This window comes from Lepisosteus oculatus, chromosome 4 (assembly GCF_040954835.1).
Source record: "Lepisosteus oculatus isolate fLepOcu1 chromosome 4, fLepOcu1.hap2, whole genome shotgun sequence".
Taxonomy (NCBI): Eukaryota; Metazoa; Chordata; class Actinopteri; order Semionotiformes; family Lepisosteidae; genus Lepisosteus; species Lepisosteus oculatus.
This window is the reverse complement of record NC_090699.1, coordinates 36,211,918-36,237,517: the sequence shown is the minus strand read 5'-3', so window position 1 is coordinate 36,237,517 and position 25,600 is coordinate 36,211,918. Positions and strand designations below refer to the sequence as shown.

Genomic DNA, 25,600 nt, shown 5'->3' with positions numbered 1-25,600 from the left:
GGACTGGATATCTTTCTCCGAAAAAAAACATTCACTTTCCCACAGATTTTTCTTAGGCTATCACTCTTTCTGCACACAGATGATCTTTCACAAGAAATGTTTGGGCTACTATGCCAGAACAAGATATAACCAAGGTCAGTATTGCACCACCTCATACGGTTTTACAAACATGAAGAATAACATGAAGTTATTCTTAAAAACCCTTATTAAAAACAAAAGCTTGAAGAGGCTACTTCTGGCCAGAGCAGATTAGGAACCACTGCTGTACCCTTCAGTCTGGACTACCAGATGGAAGTTCCTTCCAAGGGATGAAAGAACAAGCATGTGTTTAAAATTGTGTGGTTCTTGAAACGTAGTTTGGAGTAAATGGGACTGGTAATTATTGAGAGATGTTGCCAGTAGCTCAAGTCAAATAGCAAAACTAATGGTCTTGAGGCCATTGCTATGGCTATATAACATTGCAGAACAGGGGAACACATTACCTTAGAGGGTAGCTTTTTATTCTCCTCCTCGTCCTCTCGGAAATAGACCTCCACTCCACTGTCGTTCTCCTCCGATTTTCCTGACGTCTTCTTCTTCTTTTTCTTCTTGGATTTCTCAATTGCCTCCTGGAAAGGAGAGGAAACCAAACAACCATGTTTGTGAAATCCAATATTACTGTCCTGATACAAACTAGGACCCTTCATCTGCAGACATTTTTCTATTATTTCTATGTATTATTTTCTAACTGCAGACAAGTTCTATTATTGGGGGGTTAAAGTTTTAGGTTCATTTTCAATAAACTATTTCTAAATTTAAGCATGTTTATTTTTAACTCAAATTCTCAGCACATCCGTTGGCATCTGAGCTATGCTCATCCAGGATCCACATATCTTTATAGGGTCTAAACTGCAGCAGTAACCAAAAAAAAAAGTACTTTTTCATGTGACAAACCACGAACACATGTCTCAGAAAAACAATGTGATCTTCCCAGGGTTCATCAGTTGGTATTTTCCATAGCTGTGGTATGAACAGAATACCTAATCCCACCTCAACCTGAAGCTTTGCCTCACCTGCTCACTCTCGGAAGTCTGCCTCTTTCGCTTCTTCTGAGAATCTTCTGTCGTCTCTTCCACCTTCATCCGCAGTGGCAAACCCAGGGATTCTGGGAGGACATCAGGCCCCCCAGTGTCCTCTGGGAGTAAAGACAGTTCCACTTGACCCTTTTCTTTGTCTATGCTGTAAGACAGACACCACAGCACAAACTTGTCGGGTTAAACTGCCAGTAATTCACAGCATACTGAAATTTAGAGACAGCATGACGAGAAGTTTACAAAGTCCTGAAGGAAAGACGAAGACTTAGGCAGGAACAGAAAAAAAACAGTTTTAGAGAACACGCATCAGCATCTGTTCACACTCAAGCCTGAGTTTTCATAAAAATACTAAGCAGTCTAAAACTGCAATAAAAAATACTAATTTTCTACTAACTAAAAAATGAAGTAAACGATTGCTTGCATATTGTGTTCATTTAGGTGCATGCTACAGAAATTTGGCTTAAAATGAGACTCAACAACATTTGGGATAATTCATTTCCTTTATATAGCTCAAGGCTTAATTTAAAATGTAAACCTAAAAATTAACTATTAATTTAAAACAAAAGCCTCAAACCTGAAAGGTTAATAATTCAAACAAATGAATTATTAATACTAAAAAATAAATTATATTGCACTGAGACAGTAATTATATCTAGATGCTATCTAAGAGTTAGAAAAAGATGACTAATTCATATTACTGGGAAAACTTCACAATTTCACAATTGCCGTGGAAGGGGAACCTTGTCCAGAGCAATGCCTTACCTCAAGACCTTGGTAGTAAGCAGAGAGTTCAGGGGAATGTGTTTCACAAATACACTATGGTCAGCCGTGAAGTGCTTTGTGACATGGTGAAACTGAGCTCGACCAATGATGGACCTCGAAAGGCTGAAAAAGAAAATGGACAAAGAATTTGCGTAGAATTTCAAACACGAGAAACAGTCATGCAGTTTCATTTCCTCTTACTGCCCTAAGGCCCTAAAGTTAACAGAGGCCTACTTCCTTACTGTAGTGCTGTACTGCCCTGCTCCCTTAACAGCATGCTTATATATTCAAGGATCACTGCAATGCTATTTTTATATTTCAGGGTTAGAAAGAAAATCGACATTGACGAGTGCATTTCAGACCACAATGAAATGCACATGATAATGGGTAAAACTTCAGATGTATATCACAAAATAGACAATTTTACAGGTATGTGCAGTACCATATTGCCATTGTTGTCTATAAAAAGGCCCCATTACATTGTAAACAAGCAGGCGTGTGAATACATCACTTTTAATCCAATAGAAATATTGCTCTGGACATCGAGACATTTGTGCTGGCGAATACTACATAGGTGTTAACACTGCATGCAGATTACATTGGAACATTTCTGCAGGAAATGTTTGTTGCGCAACCTTCGCTTATTCGGTCGTACACCACATTAGATTTGTCATTACAGTGACTAGTGATCAGGAAGGGCCAGCTGAAGTCACAATTCTCACAAACTCTTGCTCTTGCCAGTGGTGACAACTTTTCCCGATAACACGGTGACCACACAGTACTTTCACAAACTAAATTAATTTCGTGACTGGTCTGACAAATTGAGACTGCAGTTCCCCTTTCACTATAACATAACTCAGGGAATCAAAGATGCCCCTTTTTAACTTGAGACTTTGCCTTTATTTTGTTATATCATTTCACACTCTGCTGTAACAAACCAAAGCCCATGACACAACTTTCAATTAAAAATGCATGAGGTTTGAAAAATTAGCTTCAACAAGAATGACTAGGGATGAAACCATAGAAAGCTTTTTCTCATTTTATTCTCGCAATGGGTCCATGACTATTTTAAAACAAAAATCTCTTAATTGTGCAGGATTTAAAAAAATACCTAATGAAGACACCACAGTCTTTAATAGACGTCACATAGCCACGTAACCGCTGGCCTTCCTTCAGGTCAGCAATGGAGGGGATTTCTGGGTCCTTCACTACCTGACTACTTCCAGGGGTTGTCCTGCACAGAAAAAAATGCAAGTGGAAAGACTGAAACAATTCTCATGTTTTTCCTTCATTAAATCAAATAAATACAAATTTAGATGTATACAAGACATCTTACAGTTTAAAAGGAAAAGAAAATATGAATCTGCTGAAGGACTCTTTTATGGAGAGGACACAAAAAAAAAAATTCACTATGTATACTCCACACAAAATGAAGGCCTTGACGTACTCTTGTAACAACTTTTTTCTGTTTTTTAAAATCTTCGAAATGTCCACCTAATTTTAAAAAAACAAACTGCGGACACCCCCATCCACCCTCATAGACATTCGTCAGAGACGACATTTTAAACTCAACAGTGCGTCACGGGAGAGGAAAATGGAGGAGAGGCACATTTTTCACAGACGATATTTTGAGCTTGCATTAGCTGGTGGGCTATACTGAAAGCTGAGAGAAATGAAGCCAACCAAACTTCATCTTATCCCAGCTGCATTCAGCCAGCTGCACACCACTGTTCAAGGAATTCTGAGTCACGGGGATCAGCTTGTGATCTGACAAGAGCCCTTCACTGATTGTGTCTCTTCTAAGCCCGCACGTATGGTCTTGTTATTTTTTAGTCAAAATGAAGGAAACTTTGATTTCTGGTGAAGCTCAATGTAAGTGAGTCACTCCCGCCTACCTGGACCTCCGGAGAGACAGCTGTAGCTTGTTCTCTTCACTTTCAACAATGTAGCACCTGTGTGATGGGAGTCAAGTATAATATTAATCAGGAATATTAAATAAAAAAGGTAAATAAAACACTAAATAAACTGGTTCTATAAATGTATAGGATGTTTAACACATTATACATGCAAAGGAACATTTGTAAAGAGATAAATATCAGTTAAAAACAAGACCTACTTTATATACAACCAGTCCCAGTTACTTTTTTGATGAAGTAGTTACCTAATTAGATTTCAATTAATTAACCCCTTAATTATTAGCATTCCAGTTGCATAAATTCTCACTGGAACTAACATTCAATGATGCTTGCACCCTCATTATCCAGTAGCCTCTTGGCTTCAGGATGATATGGTTTGGGCTTGCTGAGGGTAGCAGTGAGCCAAAGCCTATCCCAGATTTGAGATGTGTACGGCACAAGGTGGGACTGCGAGTACATTCTCCTCTCTGAATAGGATGCCTGTAGACTGCTGGGCCAAAGTGAAAGAAACAATTTAGAGTTGCCAACAAACCTAGAGAGCATGTTTTCAGGGATAAATAACAAACGTAAATAATAAACCCACATCTGTAAGCGCAGCAGAACACAGAAGTCCTAAGACCTGACCAGTAATAAGTACCAGGGGGAAAAGAACCTCAAAGTCACCACCACACAGAAGCTGAAATTAGCTACTTACCTGACAACCTGACCCACATGATAACTGTCCAGAGGGTTGGGCCTGTAACAATCATCGAGGTCTAAAACTGACACACGGCCAGTGTGCCCGAAAGGCAGGGACACAACAAGGCCGACGCGTTTCACGATTTTGGCAACAGTGCCTAGAGTGATGGATCCGTTGGTTAAGCTGTGGAGACCTATAAGCAGAAAGAAAGGCATCTCAAACACGCTGGAAGGCTGGCAAAGAAAACAAATGGGGTCCAGTGACTAGAGTCGTTTTTATCCAGATTAAACCATTTGGTTCATCACAAACCAGTCACTGGCATTTCACTCTTAGGGAAAAACCGTGTACACACACACACGTGCTGTTATTTCATAACATCCACAGTCACAGGTCAGTACCTTATCTAAACGCATACCTGTTCTAGATTTATACTATTTAGATTTTGAATAGATTTCCTCTTCCTTTTAAAGCCACTGTCTCTTAAAAAACATACTTATACCTGTCAGCATTGTCAGAGAAAAAAAGGCAACACTCTGAAAAAAGCATTTAAGGGATGATGTCAATGGGAACTACAGAGAGTGCAACAAAATCTCATGAAAACAGAGAGCATGGTCATAAGAATTAAAAAAAGTGAGCATTAACATAAACCACAGGAACGTGAGGTCTGTGGGGAATGTGAATGTAGTATCCATGTAAAATCACTGTAGTAATTCCTGATTACTGTAGATTATCACAGTGCCTAATCTAGCCAGACTCAGCAGTAAGATACAGATGACCAGCCTCACCTGTGAGAGAGAGAACCAGCTTTGTTTTACAAGAGCTTGTGCTGACAACAGTAGCTTTCAGTGCCTGCCCCAGTTTACACAACTTCTCTGGGTGTTTCAGCTCCTAGAATATCAAAAGAAGTAAAAGAACCAGAGGTCCACAGGGTAAAATCAGTACAATAATACATTATACAGTGATGTATTAAAGGGTATGATTATTTACGTATGTGGTGAAATATTACTCTGATACCACTGAAACAATTACGGCTGGTGGTCAGATCTTCTGATAGAACTCCAGCGTAAAACACAATTGGACCACTGGGTTAAATATGAAAAAATGAATGTCTCTTTAACCCATCCCATTCTGACATTTTCTTAATTGTCTTGTTTAATTTTTAAACTTAATCTCCTAGGTCAAGGATGCAGGTCTGCATGAAAAACAACTTAGTGTTCAAGATCATGTAAACGACGTACTTTTGGGGTCAAGCTCATCAGCAGCAGGTCCACTTTCCCACCGAGGACTGGGGTCACGTCAACCTCCAGGCACTTCTTCACAGTGTTGTACTGATCGCAACCACAAGACAAACACACAACTGAAGCACAAACTGACTACACCTGCTGGAAACAAGTACAGCATTCCTTTTGACACCCACTCCAAATCAGCACTTAGTAAATTTCCAAAAGAAACATCTGGAGGATGTTATTTTGTTTCCTAGGTTTTTCCGGGTTGATAGCTGAATCATGTCACTAGAGATGTTTTAGCAGGTTTCAAAAAGAAAGAATAAAACAAGAAAAATGTTTTGTGGGATGTGCAGGCTGAGATATCTTCTTGTGCTGCCCTTGTTTTACTGGTGACCTCTGAAGAAAATGCAGCAGTGTGCCTTTTTAGCAGTTATTGCAGTCAACTGAAGGACTCGGAGCCAAAGGCCTCACCTTCTCAAATTCACATAAAATCTGCCTGCTAACTAAAGTGTTTTTGAAGCTTAACATCATTAACAAAAATCCTTGACAATTTATTTTACCTTTCTTAAATATATTTTTAGAAGTATTAATTATATTTAGATTATAAATGCTGGCATAAAACTCAAAAACTTGGATTCTCCAATATGGCAGACAACATTTTAAGAAGGAAGCAGAACTTCACCACCTCTGACCTTATTACCTTGTACACAAAACAGGTGACCTCCTGTCCAGGCTGGTAGTTTTCCAATGCTTCAGCGTGCTCCTCCTGGGTTGGCAGGTCTCCTTCCATCTTGCTGTCAGGACAGGTCCAGCAAATGAAAACAAACTTGTAAATAAACACTATCCTGCACTGCACAAGGGATTGAACTACGATCGCATTGTAGAGCAGTCTGAACTGCATTTAGAAGGTGCAGAAGCTTATAATTTAAAAAAAAAATCTCATGGGCTTTATTTTAACTGCACGATAGCATAAATATGTATACCTCTTGTTCACAGCTCCCTTGACCGCCCTCAACAATCATCCACACCAGATACTTTCCCCTGCAACAGAGCTCGCTGTGTCACCGGCAAATACATATCTAACACCACATTTATTCAAGGCCCCTCAGGCCAGTTCCAGATCACCCGGGGGACCTCTTGTACCTCCAGCAACCTCATTTATTGGATCTCTTGCAGGAAATGCCCAGCTATCTACGTTGGGGAAACCGGAATGTGACTAGGAGACCGTTTCAGAGAACATGTTAGGGTTGTGAAGATTAAAGATTTCTCCAAGCCCATAGTTTCTCATTTCACCTCAGGCGGCCATGATCACACTGATCTCTCCGTCTGCATTCTCAAAGAAGGGTCTCTTAACTCCCATAGCAGAAAGACATCAGACACAAGAATTATCCTAAAACTTGGTTCACACCTTCCCCCTTCTCTCAATGAAATACTTGTTTTCGTGTAATCTTCACTATTCACATACAGGTTTCGACTTCACCCTCTCTTCTCTTTTTGCCTCTCCCCTGCTCCAGCATCCTCCACTCTCCCAGCTTTTGTTCTCCTGTGCTATTTAATCTTTGCTATGTGTCCTGTCTTTCTCACACCTGAAGAAGGCTCCACAGCCGAAACATTGCATTTTCTCTCTTCTCTTTTCAGCATGGAATAAACCTATTATTTGTTCCTTTGTAGCCTATGCATGCTGACACAGCTACCCACCTGAACTAAATATGTATAAGCATGGTATCCAAAACATACATTTAATTTTCTATCAGTTGTAATATGCCTAATGTGCCTGCTTCTTACTTAGAACTGAAATGAGTTAAACCACTAACCAACATTAGTCTTCTCCTGCTGGTGACAGACAGCAGGGCTACATACACATGCTCTTTGGGCATTAATACACACAAAAAGTTTAGGAATCTCAAAATGCCATGGACAATGGATTCAGACAAATACAGGTACAAGAATGGAAAAAAAAGGAAAACGGACCCAGAAAGACACTTACGCCAAGATGAGAGTACCAGTTATTGGTCCAGCTTGAGTGGAAAAATCATGAGCTTATCAAGTTGTACCAGTGCTTAAGACCCTTGAATTCAAAGTAGGCTTTGTCTTTACTTAGCTAAGAGTAAAAGGTTCGCATAAACCCAAACAGCCAGCACCTGTGCCAAATGCACCTTTAGGACATGAAACTGAGGTTCTAGTAACAATTCACAACTCCACAGACCCTGGCCTGAGAAGGAGCTCAACAAAAACTGCAACTTCAATTTCTGAGATGTGAACACCTGCAAAAAAATGAGGAAAGGGTAGAAGACAAAATGGTTTGCATGTATTTAAGGATTCTCCAGTGTAACGGAAAGAATTTCCCATACCAAATTACTGAACTGAGAAATTATCAAGTAGAGTTCAATATTTGAGGTCTGATTTGCATCTCTGTATCTCAAAACTTCATTTCTGCAATAAACATCTGACTCCCGATCACTAATACATGCCTGTTGAATGAAGTAGATGTCCTTTAGAGAACAACTTGTCATAATGTTTTACACTGGTGCTCATGCTAACAGACTGTAAAATTTAATGAAAACTCATGCTTAACTTCAGAGGGCTTACCTTGGTAGAAGTGTCAGTTCAGGTATCGTGAAAGTAAAGTTTGGATGAGAAATTGGCAAAAACCTACAGGAATGAAAGAGACTTATTGAAGTTTAATTCATGTAATTTAGTGGTACAGATCCTTGAAAGTAAATTGATGTTATTTTAATCAGAGAAGTTAAGAAAATAACAGATTTAAAAGGACCTGGAAATTCTCTTTACACAGCAGAACTTTTACTGAGTGAAGTCTCGTGCTTAAGAATGCAACAGCGGGGTACACCTTAGCATTTGAACTCATGTCTCTCCAATCAGGGGCTCTTATCACAACAAGAGTTTCCATCTCTTTAGCTACATAAGAAGAACTTTAATTATCAGCTTACTTAAGTTATACAGCTATGCTGTTAATTGACATATTTCTATACTTTGCTATAATGTATGTATTCCACTCAAAATAGAAAATAAATGCAATCACTTATTCGATCAACTGCAAGTTATTAAAACAAGCTCTGAATAAGATCTTTTCACACAATACATCATCTTCTGGCACACAAAAAGCAGAGATGTTTTTGAGAGCAGTTTCAGCATTCGTAACTGGAATCCAGACATGACCTAATAACTGCTGTTGCCGTAAACACTATAATCTAATTACAACAAAGAAAAAAAAAATCTTCAGAAAGCCAACTGCTTTTCAAACTTAAAAAATGAAGTGTGCTACTGTAATTAGCTTTAAATAAAATGAACAACTAAAAATGTCACTGGTAACATTAAATTCGATTTGAAACTAAGGTTTGTTTTTCGTAACCCAATATGTGAATAGCAGAGTAGATTTTCAATTCTGAGCAAGGTTGTTTATTTTAAGTAGCTCCTTCACCCTCATATGGGTCTCATCTTCACTGCTGATGTTCCCATCTGGGTGAGATGTGAGCAGTGGCTGAGCAAGTTTTAACGCCAATTACAATTTTACCGATTGACTTACTATCACATAGAGGAGATAATGAAAATGCTGGGGCTGAAGAAAACTACAAAAAATATACTCGTAGCATTGTTGAGGTATCAGCTTTTGAGGGAGAAAATGCAGCAACATGCAATCTGTGAGGTGGCAGTTTGTGTTGTTGCGTGAAAATACACCAACAAACTCACTTGTGACTCCTGACTTCTCTTCCCCCGATGACACGGGCAGTGACGGTGCTGCCCTTCGTCAATGTAGACACAGGGAACGTGCCCGGCTTCACCTGCTCCAGAACCTCGGAGACGTGGATGCTGCCGGTGATTCCCCCTTCCAAGGCCACTAGGACACTGAGCGGCCTGATGGTCTTGATGGTACCTTTCACCGTGTCGCCCAAGCTGAAGGGGTGCTTGGGGCCACCGAGCTTCTCATCTTTGCTCTGTGAGAGGCTGCGCTCCCGTCTGGAGCCCACTATTTTCCCAGACACCCAGGTGACGGAGGGGAACCCCCCAAGCTCCTCAGATTTGGGTTTTTTCACCGTAACAGTGAGGCACTGGCCCACAGACAACCGCTCAGACTCAAAGCGGAACGTATCATTCCAATGGGTCTTTGTAGAGATGAAAGTAAGATGGCCAGTCTCGCCCAACCTGATAACGGCAAAGTCCCGTTCCACATACTGCAGTGTTGCAGGCATTGTTACATTGGCTTTAAGCTGGAAAAAGAAATAACGAAGATCCTTGAATGTGCACTCATGGAAACCAATAAACTTCATTGCTTCCCTGGTCTTTATTCATTCTCTAGAGATTCTAAGATTTGGTACTTATTGTATAACTATTTCACATATATCATATGAGATACGCAACAATGAATAGGAGTCAAAACTGTAGAGAAAAATAAAGCAAAATATATTTGGGAATTAAATTTCCTAGTGGTTTGACTCAACTGGTTGAACTGTGACTGAGATGCTTTGTGCATATTAATTAAAGGAAAAACGTTAGCTTCCACATTTTACTGCATGTGGATTTAAGGAGGAAACAGTTGGTACAGTTTAGCTTAGTATCAACAGTAAACCATCCGTGTGAAGATTTCTTTTGGAGGCTGATAATACGAATTTCAACAGTACTACCAAGAAACTTGGCGCTGTAAAAAATGAACTATGCATTGGCAAGTCAAAGAGAGCAACAGAGAAGTACTGTCACACAGACTATACCACGATGGGCAGCATATAATTTGATTTCTTTTTTAGGGAGCCAAGCAAGACCACGAAGCAGCAGGACAGTAATGAGCCAGTAAATGCTGCAGTCATCAATTAGTCACCTCAACAGTGACAATTTTAAGAAGCTTAATTCCTTCGCGATTCAGGAAGGGCACTGAAGAATCAAAAGCATTTTGTATGAACTAATTATTTACCCGTCTTGAATTTATTTCCAACTCATTTTATTATGATTAGTGAAAGGAAATTGCCAACTTGGGAGCAGCTCTTGGACGCAAAAACAGCGTAGTTATTTTAATCCTTTCACACATACGTATCCGAGTCCAATATGCAGTATTTCACTGGGACCTGTCACAAAGCCAGAAACGTCTGTGAGAGAAACAAGAGGCCTGTCTGGTTTTACCTTGCACTTACTGGAGACCAGCAGGGGAGACAGGGAGATGTGAAGCTGGCGGGTGAGGAAATCCACATGAAGTATCACTCCGGTTACCTTCTGCCCTTCGACAACAGTGACACCTTGGAGGAATAAACACACACAGGCCATCAGGCCCCCACAAAGTGCCTTTACACACACCTGCCTACAATATATTCGATCATGTGGTACGTCACCACGGGCTCTAACCTCATCCAAAAATATTCACCCCCAACTCACTCAGTAACTTTGTGATGAATGATGATCTGAAGAGTTCGTAACAGTGGAAGAAAAACAGAATTCTGCCCCAACCTGACTGTCAAAGCCCCTTCCTGCAACAAACTGGGGCATTTATAAAATTCTAAAATGTTAACTCCAGTCCCTACTCTGTGTCATTATAACTCTCTCTTTCCCATTACATGGCTGGATTTCTCCATCCATGAGTGATGAGTGGAACCAGGGTTATTCTTTAAACTATTTGGTACTGGAGTCCCGATTCTCTCCCATCCAGAGTCGCTGGGGAGCCGGAGCCGGAGCCTATCCCAGCAGGCAACAGGCACAAATCAGGGAACACCCTGGACAGGACACCAGTCCACTGCGGGGCAGACAGACGCAAAAGCAGACACACACTCACACTAGGGCCAGTTTTACCAGAAGTCAATTTACCTGCCAGTATGTTTTTGGGCTGTGGGAGAAAGCCGGAGCACCTGAAGGAAGCCCACACAAACACAGGGAGAACATACAAACTCCACACAGATTGCTTCCCAGCTCTGGAATTGACCTCAAGGTGCCAGTGCTGCGAGGCAGCTAAATTAACCACTACCCCACACGCTACTCTTGATTATCAACAGAGCCATCAATGAAAACGAGAGCTGGTGGAGAGGGTGGCATCTATTAAAGTAAAGGTACATTTCTATTACCTTCCATAGGTTTACATTTTCTATCTGGTATATTTTTTTCCAATTAGCTCCCGTCCCTCAGGAGTCTGCCCTCAATGTCCCTCTGTCACTTATAAAAATCATGCCAGAAAATTAAATACAGTTCCTTAATATCCTTAAACTTGTTACAGACAGAAGCAGAAAACATCACTATAAATGATCAAAACAGATGTATGTTTAGCATCACAAGTTAAGCTTATTTAAATGTAAACAGAACTGAGTTTCTTCCTTTATTTCCACCTAAACTTTAAAACAGATGAAGCTCTAATAAATAATGAATAGGAAAAACCACTTTTATCATGTCATTTGAAACATTATTGCAGAAAGATATTAAAGGTGTAAAAAAATTCAAACTCACCAGTTAAGTGATACTTTGAGGCCAGTATGGTTACTCCATTAAGATGGTCTGCTTTAAAGGTAGCTGTCCCATTATCATTTACTTCATCCACTGTGAGTTTCAGCTTCTGCCCAACCTTCAGGCTGGAGAGACTCTGCAGTAGTTCAGAATGGCCTGAAAACAGAACCAGCAGCAGAGTATATACACATTAAGAACCCCAACATCATTCTTTCAAACTAGGTCCCAATTGCCTTCAATAGATCAAATGACTAAATTAAGAAAGTCTTAATTACTAATGTTTTCGGGTACTTAGTTTGGGAAAACCTTAACTTTGAACTATATGGTATGTCTCGGCATGACCAGAAGTTATACCTGCCGCGTATAAAGCCTTCACTAGACCAACTTCATACTTAAGAGACAAGATCAAAATCCTTCAATATTGGAACAGTCTGTCCTGGTTCATGCTGTTGACCTCATGCACTGTGGCATCAGTCTGTAGCAGTGGGCATCCTCCTGACCGCTCACCTTGGTTGGCCATCATTTGGGCCACAGTGTTCCTTTCCTGAATACACTGTGACAGCAAAGCTGCTGCTTCTTCACGCTCCAAGCTGACCTCCGACACCTTCAGGGTGACTAGGAACCGCCGCTTCTCTTCATCCAGGTTGGTTACCTTGGCGACCACAGTCTGCCCTACCTTGAAGGCGTCCCCCGTGTTTGTGACGAACTTGTCACTCATCGCCTAGGCAGGAAACCAGAAACTCATCACCATGTCTTAAAATGGATTTCTGATTCTGAAGGTAGTGAGAATTTCGTGTTCATAGACATTATGTAAAACAGAATTTAAATCAAATCGAGAACAAAAAGCTAGAAAATCCAGCTGCCACTTCTTTGATTTTTTTTCTTATTTTGCTAGACTTCAAGTCTACAGATTGACAGAGGCACTTACAGATATGGGAGCCAGTCCAACTAATCCATACGGGAACTCGACAAACACTCCATAGGACATGACGTTCTTGATCCACCCTGCCAGCAGCATCCCAGCATTCAGTTCTGCAAAGTTTCTGGCCACGACTCCATCCTCAAAGACAGCCTTCAGAGAAGGCTTTTTGGACAGTATCTATGCACAGGGCTAAGGGGGTATGAAACATTTCTCTGTTTTAACACAAACTCCTACTACCATGTGGTGTAAACTCATATTCAAAGAACAGAGCAGTACTCTGTTATGTGTTAAGAGCTCTGCTGCTACATAAACGATATTGCATAAACATACTTTGGGGGAAATTTTCACTTTCAATTTTTTTGTAATTCAATTTTAAAAAAATTAAAGGAATTTACTCTTTCATGACAGGTCATGAACCTACATCAAAGTCACACCTTCTCATCATAATACTACACCTGAAGGAACAAAGGTATAAAGTCATTTCTGTAATTAAAATGTAATAGCAGGGGTCTTTATTTCATGTATGAAGAAACTTTGATCGCAATTATATCCCTAACCATTTAAGTGTTCATTTGCTTTTTTGTACTAAAGGGTAGAGTGAGAATTTGCATCAGCACATGAGCTAAAAACACACAGAACTTAATTATGCACTGAAAAGCAAAGATTAAAAGAAGAAAAGAATTTGGCTGTGTAGCCTACTTTAGGGGTGTGCACAAAGCAGCCCTGAATTCAGTTTGAACCTTGTGGTTTAATGTGGTAAACAAATATTGAGTCTTTACTGCCTGCCATCAATTGTAGAAAGGATACAATCTGTTCCTTGCTCTTGCTGAGGCACACAACATTAGAGATGATGTCACCCTCTCTTAGTCCCTCCCAGAGCAGTGAGCAGTTAGACACATGGTCAGAGAGGTGCACTGTGGGAAGGAATGCAGCTGCTTCTTCAGGGAGAATTGAGACCTTGAGACCGCTGTCAGTCTTCTGGACAATCCTTGCTTCCACAGTCTACAAAACAGGCCAACAATGATTCAACTGCATCAGTAGACAACTCAGAAATTGTATCAACACTTAGCTTTAAAATGATTAAAAGTCATTGTAAACTACCCTAGTCCTAATTTCAACACTACAGTATTGGATTTATTGCTGACTGTATCACACAAACAGACTGTCTTGAAAAAATTGAACGTTTGATAGAAATGTAATGAGACTCTTATTCTCTGGTATTAATATAAAATGTATATATTTTATGCCACACAAAACACAGAAAATGCAAATTTAAAGGTCCTGAAAATACAGAGAATTTTCAGTTAATGCTTAGCAATCCTTGTTCTACTGTGGAAATGTTTCTGCTTCCATTTTGTTTAGAGTGAATAAACTGCGTGCCCAGCTACAATGTAAACTTCTTACTGTTAATCTGACTTAATCTTCAGATACAGTTCTGTCTCCTTCAACATGATATATATAAAGCACTTAAAAGTTGTCGGGTGATGGAAATATCTCCTACCTTTCCAACTTCATATTCAAAGGAACTCTCTTCTGGAACTGTTTGAATGTCTTCTGCTACTCCCTTGAAGGACAACAGCAGCTTCTCTTGATGAGGGTCACACTTCATGACCTTGGCTTTGACAACCTGCCACAGAGAACACTGAGGTCTGACACTGCAGGTTTGCAGATGCCAAAGTGAACAACTACAGCATCTCGGATAAATATTGACTTTGAATTTTCCCAACGTGCAATTTCCCTGCAATGAAATCTTGAGTCTTTTGCAAGCACAGACATTAGAAAAACATTTAAAATCAGGAATCTTTAACCCCGGTCCATGGTAATGGGACCATGTTATTGTTAAGGCTTTTGCCATCTCTATTTGTTAACTATTCACAAACTTCTATTAAAATGACTGGTTTGTTGCTTTTCAGAGACACCAGTGCAGACCCTTAAAACAATGGGAAAAAAACTGGGTGTAAGTGTAAGGATTTATAGACATCCTATAAATCCATTAAGTTCTGGCCTCACCTGCCCAACGTAGAAAAGTTTTTCTGGGATAACTTTAGGCTCCATGCTGAGCTCACCAACAGGAACCAGGCCCTTGACGTTGCCATAGAAACGAACGATACAGCCAAAGTCCTTCACACTAACAATGTAGCAGTGAGACATTTGCCCAGGCTTTGCATCTTGATAGGTACAGATCAGAGGCAAGGTGGACTCCACCAGGGTCTTCTTCCTTGTTAGCACAAGATTTTTCACTTTGGGGTCTACTGTGAGAACCTGGACAGCAAACACAAACACAGTGGAGCTAGAACCAAGAAACAGCACTACCATTCAAGATTGTCTGGAATTCCTATGGCACTATCGAAAAGAATGAACGTTCTTAACTTGCCAAAATACCCTTTTGGGTTTTCACAATCTACTATTTGATTAATAATATCTTAACACAATGATCAGTAAGGTGGCAGCACAATTTCTACACTCTCAGTGGTAAATGTCCCTTCACTTTTAAATGCTCTTTCCAGGCTAACTGTGTACGTTTGAACAGTTGTCAGCAGCATCCCAGCATTCAGTTCAGCAAAGGTTCTCGCCACGACTCCATCCTCAAAGACGGCCTTCAGAGAAGCTTTCATGGACAATGTCTATGCACAGGGCTAAGGGGGTATGAAACTTCTGTCTGCTTTTTTAACAAGAGTTTTTAACCCACATCTGTCATATCTGAGTAATGCTTCATGATTAAACCTTTAGTTCTGAACAACAAGAAACCTGAATCTGAATCTCTCTCAGCCCTAAAAGCAGACTTTGACAGCCTCAGCTAAAAGTCTTAAAACCCAGAAAAGAAAGAATAGTTTTTGGAAGACTGACTCGACACTTGACTTCATCCCCAGGCCTGTACTTCTTCTCTGGGTTCTTCAGGATAATGTCAGCCAGGTGTGTCCGTGGAACCATGCCCCGGATGTGCTCTGTCACTTTCACCAGCATGCCGAAATCGTGCAGTGAAGTCACTATGCCCTGTGAGAGAGCAACAACCACAAGCTAGAAACACAGGGCATGGAAGTGGCGGCCACGATGCCCACAGCCGTTATTTGTGTACGTCCCAGGAGTCATGTAACCAGGGCAACAGTGAACGTCCAGTTGACCTAGATGAACAAGGCTGCACAACATCAGAGACCTTTGTGAAATGCAAATGGTGCCTTGTAAATTCCTAGCAGTTAAAAAAAAGAAAAAGCCTTACTTCTTTTTGACAGTACAGCAAACTTAACTAAATAGGATGTTATAAATATTTGCTGGGAATGGATTTCAGTTCTGCGAGCTAATGCCTAATTTATTACAACCATTACACATGCACACCGTGCGTTTTGGAGAAGTAATCTTCCTACTTAGCTAATGTAAAAAGAAAATATTTCAAAATCCCTGTCCTGAGTTTATAATTCAATATGGGTAACTGTCTTTTCAGACGAAACAATGTAAAAATATCCTTACTGTAACAAGCTGTCCAGGCTGTAGATCCTGGTACTGGAGGAATGGGGCTTCAATCACACTCCTGCAGGGGAAAGGCAGTTATCATGTGTTCAGCTGTAGCCCACATGCATTAGTTAGATTGAAAGCTCCTGCCAGTCAGGCCTCCAGGCTGAGCAGGAGCTGGCTGGAGCTGGGCAGCTGGACACCAAGGGCAGTAAACTCACTTGCGCAGGCTGACCAGGAGCATCTGCTCCAGGGGGCTGAAGTCCAGGATCCGGCAGGTGTGAGTGGACCCAGCCAGGGTGCGGTTGGGGTCGAAGGATTCATGCGATTCCTTCAGGTGATTTTTCTGTAGGGAAAAAATGCCCTTCAAAATTACTGTGAATAGAAAGGATTGTCGTGGAATTTTATCGAAGAAGAGCCAGGAGAAGTATTCTCTTTCACTCAGTAGGGTCTTTATTCATATTGCAATATGGGAAAAAGCCATCACCTGTCAGTGCAGAGAAGTGAAAGCTGATTCAAGAGCAAGCAGGGAGAGCCCTTGTTTTATATCTTTTTTAAGCTGATGCAACGCTTCAAGGACAGGCAAAGCAGTAATTTTCCATTCCTTATAGGTTTCTACTTTAAGCAAAGAAGAGCAGTTTTCAAATAGTTTCTCGTACTCCCTTCTTCAAGCAGCCGAGATAAACATTATTAAACATCCCGTGCCCTTGACGAGTTGGGTGCTATCACACTTTGTTCTAAGTATCCAGCTGCTTCTGCAGCACAGCTCTGTCTGTAAACAACATTTTTAGGATAAAACACTTTTTCTCAGTAACTTTCCATTACAGGATGTTGCACCTTTTTGCCTTCAGCCAATTTCTAAAATCCTGTTAGGCATATTCCGAGAAATCACTGAATTATCTAATTCTACCAAAACCATCTCTGAAGAGCTTTGTAAAAGCAGAACTCAGAACACTCAGGGAAGCTCAGATTTGCAATACCACTCTCTACTGCCCCCAGGTGGAGCAATTAAAGCCAGAGCAGCAACTGCACTCCTTATCCTGGAAGAGTCTTGCCAAACTGCTGCACATATTTGCAATACTTAGATGACACAGAAGATATCAACTGCTTTTTAAGGCATTTTTATACACATTTAATTTGCAATTTAATTCTGACAGTTTTCCTCGCATTCCTCCCTACAAGCTACTAAGTGCAAGGTGCAATATTGTATACATTTCATCCAAAAAATAAATTCACAGCTTTTTTTTCCTGAACCTTTACCTTGGAAGTACACTGTGAGCCATTGTGTCCAGGGGTATTTTCACAACACAAGATTACTGAACCAACATGAACCTGCTGTTCTGCTTTGAAGCTGTCCCCCTGTGCACTGTCTGGAATCCAAATCTTTTCATCAAGAATTTGCATTTGTGATGAAAAGCATATTGCAATTAGCCTGCTTGAGTTACTCAGACATTACACAGAACATGCTTATTCCTGTATAAAAGGGGAATGCTATTGCCTTTATATTTCACTTGTCTGCATGCACCAATGTAATCAGGCACACCCTGAGATACTACAGGTTAAGAACGTAATAAAGTATGTTAGTATGAAATACCGTTAAGTATATCCTACATTTACTGATTCCTCAGATTTGGTGGTTGAATTATACACATAATGGATACACGTGTATGGATACACATCAATATTTCATGTTGAGCAACATATTTTACAGCGTTGCTTATCCAATTTATGTTGGGTGTATTAATACTGGTACCGATATCACAAAATTTCAATTTACTAAAAGATAATGAGGTGTACTTATGAAATCAAAAGTATTTTTAGACACTGCACGAAATACTAGGACTTGAACTACTTAGACCCATGTACTTGAAGATAAGAGATAAGATAAGATCACTTTATTAGCCATATACAATTTCTTGCATTAGGAATTCATCTTTTCGCATACCCCAGCATGCTCTCCATGAGACACAGACACACAGACAGGGAGAGAAGCTTGGGGTTAGAGCGTCAAGAAGCTTGGGGTTAGAGAAAACATGTACAGTAGTATTCTGAACACTGAGCTCAGGTCCTAGCAAAGGGAAACAGGCCAACTCACGTGTGCAAAAACAAGAGATCCGTCTGGCAGCTTCAGGATGGCTCCCGAGTGCTGGTGGAAGGATTTCACCTTGCAGTCCTGCACCACCTCCCCAATCTGCGTGTTGCTAACGGTATGCAGCTTGCTGCCTGGGTGCAGCAGGTGGGGCCGCAGGCTCAGGCCCACTGTCCTTGTGGAGGGGTCGATGTACAGCACACAGGCCTTGACCTGCAGGACACGATGGACACACGGTCACCCGACGCTCAAAGACTCACCGGCAGGTCTCGAGGTAGCAGCAGCTCAGTCGTAACAGCAAAGTACCCTCTAGGGGGACACTTACTCAGCCCTCAAACATAGGCGTGGTTTGCGCTGAATTACCAACTCCTGGAATTGTCCCGGCCTCCTTTCAGATTATTCAGATTATATGATTATTCTTTCAATTTATCTAAATGGTTCTTTTTCTTAATTATAAACTGATAGAAAAAAAGACTTAATTGCACGACAATAATACTTTTCAATCTTCTAATTTTAATTGATTTGCATTCTGATGGGCAGAAACCCGATGTCAACCCCGCATCCCCAATCATATTTCAACATTTCACTGCTCTTGTAGAATGCAGACTCCCAGTTACTTATTATTTTTCCATCTAGTTCAACAGAAATAGCCAGATGAATACCCTCTTCAACAGGAGCACCAATAGTTAAAATCTTACACTTGGGAATAGCTGGCTTACTAGATTGCAGAAAAATATTAAAAGCTAATGGTTGCTGTTTAAAAGGAGACTAGACAATGGAAAATAAATGTCCAATGCTGCGAAAAACAGTCTCAGCTAGAAACATACACAAAATGCATCACTGGAGAAATTTAAGGCTTGTAGAAAATGAAGACAAGAATAAATATTTATAACTCGCTCTTCACGGACTACCACAGAGCTGCAGAAAAGTATTCACACCATTCCTTTTAAATTAAACTACTGCATACTAAAATGAATGTGTCATCAGGGAATACTGAAAAGAGCTGTTAGGTAAACAGCAATAAATACACTGAATACATTTTTAAATTATTTAATAACATTGTTCGAAATGCAGGATGCCTATACTTATCTGTGACTATAAATGTAAATTGACTTATGGATATGAACACACACATGGAAATATATTGTGCTAGTTAATTGGCAAAGGTTAGGTTCCCAAACAGCATACTGACAAAATCCTGGGAAAACGTAGACAAAAACGGGCTAGACCCTTTCAGTCTAGATCCTTACTCACAGTGTCGCCAGGGGTGTAGTCAGAGGCTTTCTCTGAATCAATGTGCAGGAAGTCCACAGTGCCAGTGAAGGAGGAAAGGAACTCCAGAATGGGGCCATGAATGGTCACCTTTACATGCAGTCAAGAAAGGAACAGTGAAATATTAGGAAAGGCTCAATGAGGACTCACAAACTCAAGTAACTGAAAAACAAACTTCTACCTACCAGGAGATATGAAGAGGCAATAAATACAGGAGATTCTGTGGGAGCTCAGAACACTCCAAACCCAATTATACCCATGTCTCTAACTCAAACACTACAGCAAGCAGAGCAAAATGATGGTTTAAATGTTGTAACTGGAAATGTTTTAACGTTTGTGGAAGCTGTGAGCTTCTATAACATTTAAAACTCTGGTTCAATCAAGCCAGAGGTCAATACAATGAGAGCCTCTCTTTCCTTGGCCAGATGCATCAGCCTTAAATTGTTTTCTTAATAATAAGATATACAGTGGCAATCAGCACTGCAGTCACTGGATGGCTTCTAAAAAAACATTTAAAATTTTACACAGCAATGAAGTCAAACAGCTCCTCTCAAGATGTAACACCCCTCAATTCAGTAATACTTGCCTTTTTAACTTTGGCTTTGACTATGAGCCCTGGCAGCAGACTGTTGAGTGTCCAGCCCTGCTGGGTGTCAGCTACGGCCTTGGCAATCTCAGACGGACCGACAGACAGCCGGACAATTCGGCCCTCGTTTTTCACCTCCTCCAACAGGCAGTTCAAGTACTGACCCACCATAAGGCCTCCTGAAAAAGTAGGAACCGTTTAAATATGACTGTGATACAGTTAATACAGCATACCCTAGCACACAAATTACAGAGAGCCCTCGGACTCCAGCAACAGATTTTGATTTAAATTTGAATTAAGAGTTCAAAGAAACAAGACACTTTTTCTCAATTTTTCTCATTAAATCTCCAATGCTGCAGAGATGATCAAGGGTTTTCACTTAATTTGTGATCATTGTGGCTCCAATTTTCTGGGTACTACTTTTACACTGAACTCAGAAAACAGCATAATTGGGAAAGTTAATTAACAACATTCAAGGTAATAGTAAGTATTACTAATAGTAAAAGGAAGCAATTGACCAGAACTGACCAGTTTCTGTTCCCCAAATTAAATTTGTTTAAATAGGAAAATTTAAATAGGAAGTGGGAAAATGAACAGGAAAATAGGAAATGACTGCAACCCAGAAACCGAGGAAGCATAAATTACACCAATATTTTACCAGTAATGTAGGTATTAAAACAACACATATTACATGATGAAATTTAAAGTCACACGACTATTGCTGCGGTTATTCTTAGGGCTTCCATGAACTAATATTTTGCAGTTTTTTATATACAAAACTGATTATTTTTTTTTTTGCAGTGTTGGGCTTTTGTCTAAATCACAATCTATTGATAAGGTTTTTATGACAGAGAACAGTATGATTATATTCTAAGTTGCAGATACCTAACTTTTAAGTACACACCCTTGTTTCAGCTACAGACATCTTATACCCATACCCATGTGAGAAACCATATACACTATGAGCTACATTATTAAAACTAGTACTGTAGAAACCAGCAAACAATATCAGTCACCAGGGATAATCCAGGCTGGAACACGATCTTTCAGATGAGGTACTGTGCTCCTTTTCATTGAGATGACCATGAAATATATGCGCTCATGTTGTATGGTATTTTAATTCAGGTTGTTTTTTTAAAGACTGGTTTTGTTTGTATTCTGGGAAATGAAGACCAACAAAAGAGAGTGCCAAGACAAAATCACAAAGGTTCAGTGTATCCAGCTGCCCTTACAAAGAGGTCACAATAAAAGAATGCCTTCTTCAAAGGCATTTTGATCCCATGTTACATCTAATAATGGAGCCATTAAATGCTCAGTAACAGCCTGCTTTCATACATACTGAAATGTAAAGGCAAAAAAAACATCCCCCAAAAACGCTCCAGCCACACCAATGCTTTTTAAATTTTGAACATGCAATCATTTTTTAGTTTACACCCACACAATCAGGACTCACCAAAGATTTATGGCTCAGCTTTATGGCTACGATACTTGTACTGCATGGGAAGAACCTGCACACACCTTCCCGTCAGTGTCATTTGTTGTTCGATATGCTGCAAACTCCACAGTGACTCACTGAAGAGTTCGGAATAGGGGAGCACCACTCCGTGACTCACTGTTAGCTTGCAAGACAAGTCACAAGAGCCACTGTTTTGTTCAAAGCTGGGGTGGCCTAAGCAGATTAAGACCATCCTAGCCTAGCAACACTCAACCATGTTGCTGCCTGGTGTCCTCGGTCCCACGTGCCAAGTGACATGACCCGGATTCAAACTTGGAACATTCAGGTCATAAGGTCAGAACACAGGCTGGGCCCTTTTTAGCAGTGGAGTAAACAGCAAACATTTAGAATTATTATTTTAAGGAATATTCGTGTGCAAAGTGGAGGTTTTACATCACCTTTGCTTTCTAATTGTAGATCCTTTGCCTTTTGTCTGGGTAGAAAAGCTTTGGCTCCACTAACACCAATGTCCACCAGGTAGCCATGATCCTCAATACTCTCCACACTGCCACTGATAAGCTGAAACAAAAGGGCAAACCTTTTAGCAGTGCTTCTCTACCAAGGTCTGAGCACATTCAATTGGTTTAGAGAGAACTAAGGTCTTGACTGACGTGAAATGTCTTCTTAGATATCTATTTACTTGCTTACAGAATGGAACATTACATAAGAAAAAATATATTGAACTATATCTTATGGAGCAGCATATAAGACATTAACTCTGTGTCTTTTGTTCCGTGTCACAGTAAAAACAATGACTGCAGCATAAACACTAGCAATGCCATTACTTTTCATTGAAAAAACGTGCTTGATCATGAAAACACAATGCAGCACTACAACAAAAGGGAAAAAAAAATAGCTGAAACTATCTCAGCATTTCCAGGTAACAGTTTGTCTCTCTCCATTTCAGACTCACCATGCCTGCTTTAAGAGATCCAGCACCCAGAGCCTTATTGACCTCTCTTGGATTGACTGACAGCTTGAGACTCTGATGACCTCCTTTAGTGACCTCCACGCTTGACACCACACACCTGAGCAACATCCCAGGGGGGAAGAGGCGTGGAAGGGTCAGCGTTTCCTACGGACACAGTTGAGAGTAATCAGAACAAGAGTAATAAGGGAATCTAGTGGCTTTAGGAACATGGGGATCATACACACAGAGAGCTGAGCTCACCTCCAGGCTCTGGGCTGAATCCAGCTGTTCACTGAGCAGTTTGGTATATGAGTCTGAGATGTTGGTGATCTGGACAAAGCCAGTCAGGCCACTGGGAAGGCTGACCACCAGCTCAAAATCATTAACCTCTTTCACGCAGCCCAGTAGCAGAGTACCCACAGTTACATTCTGAAATGACAAACGTACAGAGCTCAAGAACCCAGCTCCAATTATCAAGAAAGAATAAGCTAATGCAGTGAATGGGACAATGTGTGCATTTATAGATCGACAGAACTGCAAACATAGGCATTAGAGCCCTGTCTCTTGCACTGATTCCTGATGATAACTAACTACAACATTGCATGAATAAAATATCCTTCAATCACAATTTAAGATTTAGTGACAAGTGCAAGAAATGTAATTTGTTAAATTGTACTTTAGACATTGATAATAATCCTTCAAATACAGGGCTTTACTGCTTACATCTTAAAACCCTTTAATCTATAAGGATGTGGGGCTTTGGTGCAAATTCTTCTTTGATATTTTTATAGCACTTCATGTTTTTTCATGTATTTCGCACAAGTTATTAGCATGACTGAAAATTATGGACATTCACAAAACAAAGTCTCGTGTAGAGTATCATTTCAAACTGTTCAGACAAGAAATATTTTTAGAATATATAAACATTAAAGATTTTATCATTATGATATCAGTTTTACACACAGCAAATATATAATTAAATACAGTGCATAGTGGGGAGTAGTGCGTTTCTACTATTTATCATCTATTCAAATTTACATCTAAGATCTTTGAAATTATATAAAAGTGAACAGTACGTCCTCCACTAACAATAATAATACAAGCTCAAACTAATGAGGTGTTTATTTCATATAACAATACTTAGGTTTAAATTAGTTAAATCAGACTTTCAGCATATAAACGTGTTCCCTGACCCTTAAATGCAGAATTTCCACATTCTTTGATGCATTGAGTTTCAGAGTTTCCTCCTCCCTGTTCATTCGCTTTTTTGATGTCTTCTCTTCCTCAGTTCTCTTCTTCTTTCTTTTCTTTCCTTCTTCTGGGTCACGGGCCTAAAAGGAACCAAAAACACTTGGCTACCACAAAACACTGAGGAAGAATCAAAAAGGCTCCACCTCGAATTTCAGATGATTGCTTCTAAAACTGTGATGAGGCACAGTGTGGAGTGCAAGACTGTGCCACTCTTCCATACCCTCAAAAAGTATATAAACACCTTATTAGCCAAATAATGATCCAAACCTCACAGATTTCACCAAATTTTTTATCCAACCCTTAAAGTCCATATTCCAAAATTCTGAAAACATTTAAACTTCAGAACGGTTAACAGTTTGAAATGGAGGATTCAAGAGATAAAAATGCCTTCTGTGGAGCTTGGTAAAACCTGCATAACCATTCATTGGGGCACTTTAATATTACCATTAAAGCACAGGCAGATAACCTGCACAAGGAGCACTGCATCCACATAAAACCCCCTGTAGAACACTAGAACAAATTTAAACAGTGGAGCACACATCCTCTCTTGCAAAGCAGTGACATCTGGAACCCTGGACTAAAATTAGACCTTGATAAATGGGCAACGGGCTCATTAACAGGCCTGCAAAATGTCTCTTAATGCAGAAATGTACCAAGTAATGGCCATCAAGCTGAGCTCAGATGATTTCTACTGGTCACTGCAGTACATAAAAAATTACTGGCTGAGGCCAAAACAGGGCAACTCAGGAGCATACAGGTGCTGAACTCATTTGATGACACCCTCAGGCACATATCCTCAAGACTCAGCTGTTTACCAAACTAAAGCCAGAGGTGCAGACCAGACAAGGCAACAGCACCTTCCTTAGCTGGTCACCACAGCTGTTATTAGCTTTGAAAAACTTTGGCTCCACTAACACCAATGTCTACCCAGTAAGATTAGGTATAGTTGCTGCCTAGAAGGGAAGTAATGTTATTCCATACAACAGACACCGAAGCTTGTCAAATCTTGTTTACTTTCTGCTACGTTACGACAACTTCTTACGAAACATGATTCCCAATTCCATGGGACTAGACTGTGGCCCACTGCAGAGCCTCTCTTCAATAATGGAACACAAATGGTTGATCTGGAGAGATCAGGGCAAAACAGCTTCACAAGGGCACAAGATCATCCTACAAGGAGAGAAAGGAAGTGTTTGCTGACCTCAAACAAGTTGTCTTGCTCCACATGGTTCCTCACGGGCTGGCTCCCCTCGGCCCTTTTAACTTTACCCCCCCGAGGAAAATCCTCTTCCACTGATGCCATGTTATTTTTTTTTCTGAGGAAGGTACGAGAAACAGAGTAAGATTAGGACAGTAGTGTTTCTGTTAAAAACGTACGGAGAATTAAAACAGTATTCGTGGACTATGGGTACCCTGAACTGTTTCTGAAGATACTCCAAGTTATTGAGAACTATAGTTTTTAGCTGTACTTCCGTCAGTTGTGTTATAACTACAGGCCATCTGCACGGAACGAATTTACTAATATTAATTCTTAGTTTTA

The 25,600-nt window shown here is 40.3% G+C and overlaps 1 protein-coding gene across 2 annotated transcripts in view; it reads right to left on the bottom strand.

Moving 5' to 3' along the window:
• Positions 1-25,600, bottom strand: part of pdcd11 (programmed cell death 11) — a 32,664-nt gene that overhangs the window by 6,758 nt on the left and 306 nt on the right. For both annotated transcript variants that reach the window (XM_069189173.1, XM_069189174.1), the window contains exons 2-30: positions 25,262-25,376; positions 24,003-24,140; positions 23,071-23,238; positions 22,813-22,974; positions 22,298-22,418; positions 20,405-20,583; positions 19,801-19,908; positions 18,553-18,759; positions 16,679-16,803; positions 16,476-16,536; positions 15,858-16,004; positions 15,021-15,272; positions 14,512-14,637; positions 13,818-14,012; positions 13,017-13,187; positions 12,596-12,809; positions 12,092-12,244; positions 10,787-10,899; positions 9,365-9,882; positions 8,246-8,308; positions 6,357-6,450; positions 5,669-5,758; positions 5,216-5,318; positions 4,446-4,623; positions 3,731-3,787; positions 2,947-3,069; positions 1,836-1,958; positions 1,053-1,218; positions 483-608 (exon numbers count right to left, since the gene is read on the bottom strand). In XM_069189173.1, coding sequence (XP_069045274.1) covers positions 483-608; positions 1,053-1,218; positions 1,836-1,958; positions 2,947-3,069; positions 3,731-3,787; positions 4,446-4,623; positions 5,216-5,318; positions 5,669-5,758; positions 6,357-6,450; positions 8,246-8,308; positions 9,365-9,882; positions 10,787-10,899; positions 12,092-12,244; positions 12,596-12,809; positions 13,017-13,187; positions 13,818-14,012; positions 14,512-14,637; positions 15,021-15,272; positions 15,858-16,004; positions 16,476-16,536; positions 16,679-16,803; positions 18,553-18,759; positions 19,801-19,908; positions 20,405-20,583; positions 22,298-22,418; positions 22,813-22,974; positions 23,071-23,238; positions 24,003-24,140; positions 25,262-25,363 — 4,383 coding nt within the window. In that variant the 5' untranslated portion in view covers positions 25,364-25,376. The remainder of the gene's footprint in view (positions 1-482; positions 609-1,052; positions 1,219-1,835; positions 1,959-2,946; positions 3,070-3,730; positions 3,788-4,445; positions 4,624-5,215; positions 5,319-5,668; positions 5,759-6,356; positions 6,451-8,245; positions 8,309-9,364; positions 9,883-10,786; positions 10,900-12,091; positions 12,245-12,595; positions 12,810-13,016; positions 13,188-13,817; positions 14,013-14,511; positions 14,638-15,020; positions 15,273-15,857; positions 16,005-16,475; positions 16,537-16,678; positions 16,804-18,552; positions 18,760-19,800; positions 19,909-20,404; positions 20,584-22,297; positions 22,419-22,812; positions 22,975-23,070; positions 23,239-24,002; positions 24,141-25,261; positions 25,377-25,600) is intronic.